A 7756-nucleotide genomic window follows, 5' to 3' on the forward strand; every position below is an offset into this window, starting at 1 on the left:
TACGGGCCGACATGAATATTATTGACCCGAGCTGCCAAATGGGTTGAAACCATCTGTACATAACCCTAGTCTCACGTTTTTTATCTCCCTCGCAAAATCTGGATATATCGCGTTGAATGTCAACCGGACTTCACTGTCTGAGAGGGTGATGATACAAATCTCTATCTTCTGAATGGTGTACGACAGGCCACCTCATGTGACTTGTAATAGTCACAAAAGCATACAACTGTTGTAACCTAGGGTCGAGGGGAAAGTAATGAAACTACTTTCTAGGGGTCTTATCAGGACCCTTATCTGCTATCCATCTAGAAAGCCCACAAACCTCAAAGTGAGTCATACTCACTGTGCACCCTCAATATATCATACACCATTAAGAGAACAATCAATTTTCTCTACCGACAATCCAAGCAGGCATAGGAAAGTCTGTCTTTAGACTCACCATTCTTCCTGTTATTGACATCTAAGGACTAAGGGTGACTTTCACAACCAAGGTACAATGGTAAGTTGGTAGTGTTCAACATACTATCTTAATTGAGGGTTCGAATCTTCTTCAATATGTAAAGACGACTGTACATCATCGAAGATATTACCAAACTAAGGTAGAAAATGATGATGTGTATCAGGAAAATAACTCGAAGCTTCATCATACACCATTTGTACATACGGATTTAGCACTATGTTTTGCGGTTGCTCTTCCCGATCCTCCACATTAATTGGTCCAACTTTAGATCTGTTATGAAGGTACCAATCGCAATAGTATTCTACAAACCTCTTTTTCAACAAATGATCTCTTATGACTTCTAAAGGTCTCAGACTACCATTATCACATCATTTGCACGGACATTTAATCTCTTTCGGATTATTTTTCTTTGCAAATTGTATAAATTCCTCGACCCCTTCTAAATATCTAATATTATTATCTCCTTTACAATTTCATTTATACATCCAACTTCTTTCACTACGTAAATCTATTTTTCTGCGATATAATTAACTATTTTAAAAGTCGGAAAAATAATTTAAAAGTTAGTCTGTAATATTTTCTGGCTAAATATATGTAAATATAATAAACTAAATACCGTATATGATTACTCAAAAAATTAAATGATTTAATAATATATATAATATAATAAAATAAATAACATATATAATAACATTTATCATGATTAGTTTATGTCTAAATATAAGATAAACGTGTAAGGTAAATAAAAAAATATAAGATAAACAACATCATAAATATAACAAAAATTAAATTTAAAAATGTAAATAGCGTAAACATTACAGTTAAAAAAATAACATACCTTGATATTTTGTTGAAGAACAATATAATATTTTTGAAAGACGTAATGTGTTTTTTTGATTATAAGGAGAAAATATGATATTTTTGGAAGAATAGTTTGTGTTGTATTGTATAATATGATGTTATCTTTGAATGAAAAATGATGTTGGGTGTGAATATGAAAATTCAAACCTCTGAATGTTGACCGACTACTATTCCTCCTCGAAGTGTATCGACAAATTTCCGACTGAAAAGGTAGTTGAAAATTTTTAGATGTTTTTTTGGAGCAATTCAGTCGATAGTCAGTCGTAAGTACTTACTAACTTTTGTCTGGTAGGAATTCAGTCGAAATTTCCAACTAACATGGGGTTACAATGAGTCGGGTTGTGAGTTAAAATTTAAGTTGCATCCATCTTGCACAATCCGTACAATAACATTATACAACCTAGTTCCATATAGACATATTAAGCATGCACACAAAATATGCAAGCCAAGTTAATATATTAGAACAAAATGTACAATACTATTTATACTAAGTCATTAACACATGATTCATGAACTGTTACATTGATAGTTCAACCTGTATACCATCTAAGTAAGTTGCCCTAACTAACATTGTTGAATTGTATACCATTAACCATAGCACCCAATTTCATGACTAATAAACCCAACAAAACTTATGAAAAACACCAAATGAAAGAAGCTCTGCTAACCAACTCATCTACAACATTTGAGTCCTAAAAAAGATTTGTTTATCCACTAAATCTAAAATCCTGAAATTCCCAACTGAACTCTCACATTTTTCACCTTTCTCAAAGGTAACATTCAAATCAAGAGGAAAACATGAAGTAGCTTCTTCATCAAACTCATTCAATTCTTGATGATCATTCCCATTCAACTTGTTCTTCACGCTATTAGGAGAACATGCTCTTGAACCTGAACTAAAGCCCTCACAGCTCAATATCACAATAGCATCTTCTACTGATACTTTCTCCCCATTTGAAAGCTTAATTTCACCTGTCTCTATAGCAACCTTAATACCCTTTTGGAACCCATCATCAGTTTGCTCTATATCCCCTAAATAGAACACTTGATGAGGATTTTCTTTCACTGCATCAGCAAATCTCTTAAGATAACCACCATATGGTTCATCTCTTAGTCTTTTAGTCCTCAAATCATCACTTGAAGCAAAACTGCTCAAATCTAGTGATTTGAAACTGTTATAAGACCCAAATATAAGCTTGGCTAACTCTCTTCCAATGGCTAATTTCCCTTCTTCATCTACACCCATGAAAGACAGCCAAGTTTCCATCTTTTTCTTCCTATTTATCATCCCTGATCTTGTTTTTAGAATTATGGTTGCAATTTCAGGGATTATTTCTTTCTGCCATGGAACTTTTTTCTCTAAACTTAAGCACATTGCCTTTAAGTTTTCTGGGTTATTCTTATTGAATTTGTGTTCAGAAAATGGTGATGGTGTGTCTATGATTACCTCTGTTGCTTCACTTGATGATGCTGAATTTGGTGTGGAGTTGGGATTGGATATAAGTTCGGGTTTGGATAGGAAAAATGGGTGCTCTTTGGATGCCCATTTGGGCTCATACATGATAGGCCAGCTACTGGTTATGGTTGGTTTAAAATCATGCAAATAGATTCTGTGATTATCATAGGAAGATGCTGAAGTGGAAGATGAAGGAGGAGATGATGAGAACTTAATGGTCTTTTCTGCAAAATTGGAGCTTTTATGAATTGTGCTGCATATTGAGTTCCATTTCTTGCAAAGCTCTTTGATTTGCACTGTTTCCTGTTGTAAAATGACAACACCAAAAATATGTTAGCTTTTGTTTAAACAATGAAAACAAGCAACTGAGGGGTTTTAGATACATGAGCAAAGTCAGTAGCTTCTAACAACTATCAACTTAAATTAGTTGGTCTCTACCATATTTTAGGCACATTTTTATGATACCCCGGATTTAGAATGAAAAAAGATTGATAGACTACTCATATTAAAAAGATGCATCTTCTTTTCATGGTAGCCCATTTATTGAGAACTCCACAATTAAACATGCTTTGTGGGGAGCAATCTTAGGATGTGTGACCTCCTGGTAAGTTTTTCTAGGTGCGCATGAGTGAGGCCAAAGTGTGCTAGAAAGACTTGTGTGATCGGTAGGGCCAGTCTACAGTCTACAGTCTCCATGAGTAATCACCAGCGGTCCGAGGGGCCGAGATGTTACAAATGGTATCAGAACAACCCTGCTACAGTGGCTGGTTGTGTGTTTAGTGCACCTAGAGGGGAAAAAGATCCTAAAACTACGGTCCAACGAGGACGTTGTATTCCTAAGTGGGGGTGAGTGTGATACCCCGGATTTAGCATGAAAAATGATTGATAGACTACTCATATCAATAAAATGTATCTTCTTTTCATGGTAACCCATTAGCTGAGAACTCCACAGTTAAGCATGCTTGGTGGGGAGCAATCTTAGGATGAGTGACCTTCTGAGAAATTTTCCTACGTGCGCATGAGTGAGGCCAAAGTGTGCTGGAAAGACTTGTGTGATCGGTGGGGCCAGTCTACAGTCTCCATGAATAGTCACCAGCTATCCGAGGGTCGGGTGTTACAGTTTTTATATATATCATTGATGTCATTATAAAACTGAAATGAAATTCTGTTAATAAATCATTTTTAAAAAAGCTAATCATATCAGTCATTTTTCATTACAAATTTAGACTAGTTAAGAAAAATATAGGATTATGAATTTATTTAATATAACTGTAAGAGGTCTACAAGGACGATTCTAAGCCAATTCATGTTGTGCAACTGTCTAAGGCTCAACAAAATAAGGCCCCATATATTAATAAACTCCTAATAATTCATTAGTCAAGCGTGGCTTACTTAGTGATAGAGAATTAAAATCTACTAACGTTAATTTTTTGCAAAAATTTAGTCCGTATTTTACCATTAATGGTTGATCAAGGGCTTAAATTATCAAAACATCAAAAAGTAAATAGGGCTCCTATAATTTTTACTCCGCCCAAAAAGGTTTTTATTGACGAGTCTCAAAACAATAATAACAAGATAAGTTGAGCTAAATAATTTACCTCATGATTAGTCCTGATTTGTTTGGTTTCTACTTTGCACTTTTGGAGCCAAGATGGTAAGCTTGAGCTAGTGGTTTTGATATTGTTGGTTGTTATTGAGTCAGTATTTTGATAAATGGCAGCTAAGTTTCGCACTTCTCGATGACAATTAGCGGAACAATCTATACAACAAATGAGCTCCTTATCAATTTTATTTTCGACTAGTGGCCAGCTGATACCCTCTACTAAAACATCACTTTTCTTTTCCCCTTGTAAAGAACTGAAAACAAGTAGGAAAAACAGCAGAATTAACACTAAAATAAAAAATAAAACAAAAAAGCCATCAAAGTATTAACATATTCTCGAGCTTCAATTATCAGCTAAAATTTTTGGTTGAGTTGGTTTCTTAACATAATATCATAATCCATCGTGACAAGAGGTTATAAGTTCAAATCCCAACCAACCCCCATTTAAAGTGGAATATTTAGTGTCAGGTATAAGGAGGATCTGTGTTACACACATCCACGATTCTAGCCCAAAGGGCTCTCATGTAAAGGGGCGTGCATGTTAGAGTATATAATATATTTTGTGCCTCAACCATCAACTTAAGTTTTCAGTTGAGTTGATTGGTGGTTGATAAAAATAGAAAAAAAATTAATATTTTATTCTTTACCTATCAAGATTGAGGCTAAGGTCCAAACTTTCTGCAGGAATAGTAAGAGGATGAAGATCCAAAAGTGTTTCCAAAGAAGGAATTCCTGATTTACACTTCAAATAAGAGTTAAAAGAAGCAATACCCATAAGCCATAATTTTCCACTAATATCCAAATTACCAAAAACTAATCTCCTTAAACCCATCACTATATGATCAATATTAGGCCAATAACAATGTCTCCTTTGTTCACCATAATAAGCCCAATATTCAGCAACCCATTTAAGATCGCCTAAGTACAAAACCACCCCTCTTCCTACACACCCCTTTAACACACATCTAATCTCTCCAAACTTCAAATCAATCTCTTCCCTTGAAAGATTCTTCATTATAGATAATGGGTAATTTAGAAATTGTACATATCTTAACTCTAATGGTACATTTAAATCTCCTCTTTCAACCCTTTCTTTAACCCCTTTTACAACACTTTCACAACTACTTAAACACTCTCCTACTAGTACAACACTACTCTTTTCTTTTCTTTTAGCCCACAAGCTAATCATGTTTGAAACATCTTTACTTGAAGATGGTACAATTGTAGCAAAGTTTTGATTATCACTAATAATATGAAGATTATTGGTAGATTGAGAAGAAGTCTCTAAAGAAGCAACATTAGACTGAACATGGGTACTAGAAAAACCAGCTTCCCTCATAACCCTACTAACACTAGGATCATCAAGGATGGATATAACAAGTTGTTCACTCTCAATCTTTAAAGCAAGAATGGGCTGTTGTTGGGTCTCAATAGACCCACGTCGTTGATGGGCTTGGGCCCGTTTAAAGGCAGCCATTAGGGAATTTGCAAGAGAAGGATAGTGAGAATGTGGGCCAAGGATCGGGTTGGGAGTAATGCTGGATAGGCGGTTTAAAGCAACGTTAAAACAAAGCTCTAAAGCCTTGCATTGCAGAGGATGGGAGTGAGATTTTAAGCAGGCAGATTTAAGAAGACCCGCAGGTGAAGATAGCATAATGGTAGCAATATGTATTGGTGTAACTTGTGCATGGTTTCTTGTTCTTGCAAGATTTATTGCTTGCTTAACAATGGTGGTTGCTTCGGGTGTTAAGGATTGTAGTATGCTACAACCTCCTGTACGCATTATGATTGTTTAAATTGGGACTGAAAATAATTATTTGTGTTTAATTTTGAGGAAGAAATGAAGAAGGAAGAGAAAATAAGAAGCTTAAGTTTTGGTAAGAAGCAAAAGTGTATAAGTATAAGAAGGGAATGTGTTTATGCCTTGCTTGTGGGATGAAGAAATACTAAAAATATATAGATTTTATGTCTGTTGGAAAGTGAATCAAAATCAAGCTGCTGCTCTCCTTTTTTTCTTGGGTTTTTGAACTTTTATCTATCTATAAATTTATAAATAGCACTATAACAAAATATTGCGTTTTTTTATTTAACTAAAACAAAACATTGCTCATTACATTAGTTACCTTAAAGTTGCATTAATATATAACACCCTGTCAAATTGGTATAATGATGTCATTATTGACGTTCATAGTACATAAATTTTGAGTGGTCTAAAATTTATCAAAATCGAGAAATAACACGAAAATAAAAATCAAAAATCAAATTTTCAAGATAAATTAACTTGACCCAAACAATTATATCGGCAATCACCCAAAAGGACTAATAATAATACATGTTACAAATCTTAAAAATACTTAAATACAACAATTTTGTAATATGGACTGTTTTTAATTGGGTTGGACTTGCTGTCAATACCAACACATAATTAAAAAACACGAAGTGCATACATATTATAAGCCAAGAAAATATAATTTTTCCAAAACTATATAGCAATGAGGAAGGACTTTAATGATTATAAAGGAGCACATTATTTTTTAATTCAACATTTGCCATAAACAATCTCAACTTATCATTAAATTTAAAAAGTACATAATATTTTGAATTTACGACAGTCCATACACTTCCTACTAAATTATAGACTAAAAATATAATTATGAAAACTACATTTTCTTATATTGTTTACAATTATACGATACTATCTAATTATGAAAATTATATTTTCTTCTATTTATTTATATTTTATTTTATTCTCGAACCATAAATTAATATGTATATGTGACTATATAAGATGGTGTAATTTTATGGGAAGGAGGGAGTAAATTTAAAGAATTTATTTTTAAAGATGATGAGGTGGGCAGCTTATATAACCAGCTTTGTCTAAAAGTTAATTCTTGGATGATTGGAAGGTGGTTTCCTTTAAACTTTATAGCTTTGGTATAAATTAGGTTTGATTAAGAAACTCACATTAAAAATCCTACAGTGAGCCTCTCCTTAATTGTAATATTTGCATTAAAGTGAAATTTGCACCTTATCCTGGTCCTATTGTCCAAATGCAAGAATAACTTTATGATGTGGGGTTATGTTTATTTTTCTTTTATGAAAAGGGCTGTAAAGAATTAAGATTTGTAGTTGTCTTTTCATATTGATTTCTCTTTCATTTCGAACTTCCGCACATTTAAAATCAGAAAATATTACCAAAAATTATTAGGAAAATTATTAGGAATAATATAATTTTTTATTTATTTTCCTACAATAATATGAATTTTTGATTAACTATGAATAATATAAATTTAAAGGGTTTTTTTCTAGAAAAATCCTTAACATATTAAAAATTAAATTATAAGTGATTATAAGACAGAAAAATTAATAAATTAGT

At 33.1% G+C, this 7756-nt stretch overlaps 1 protein-coding gene across 1 annotated transcript; it reads right to left on the minus strand.

Moving 5' to 3' along the window:
- Positions 1–1711: 1711 nt before the first annotated feature.
- LOC130828814 (protein SMAX1-LIKE 3-like) lies at positions 1712–6410 on the minus strand. Its single transcript, XM_057694818.1, has 3 exons — positions 5028–6410; positions 4376–4634; positions 1712–3080 (listed from the first exon to the last, which is right to left on the minus strand). Exons 1-3 carry the CDS (start codon positions 6161–6163, stop codon positions 1998–2000), a joined length of 2478 nt encoding a protein of 825 aa, XP_057550801.1. The 5' UTR covers positions 6164–6410; the 3' UTR covers positions 1712–1997.
- Between the last annotated feature and the right edge of the window lie 1346 nt (positions 6411–7756).

Source organism: Amaranthus tricolor, chromosome 12 (genome assembly GCF_026212465.1).
Source record: "Amaranthus tricolor cultivar Red isolate AtriRed21 chromosome 12, ASM2621246v1, whole genome shotgun sequence".
Taxonomy (NCBI): Eukaryota; Viridiplantae; Streptophyta; class Magnoliopsida; order Caryophyllales; family Amaranthaceae; genus Amaranthus; species Amaranthus tricolor.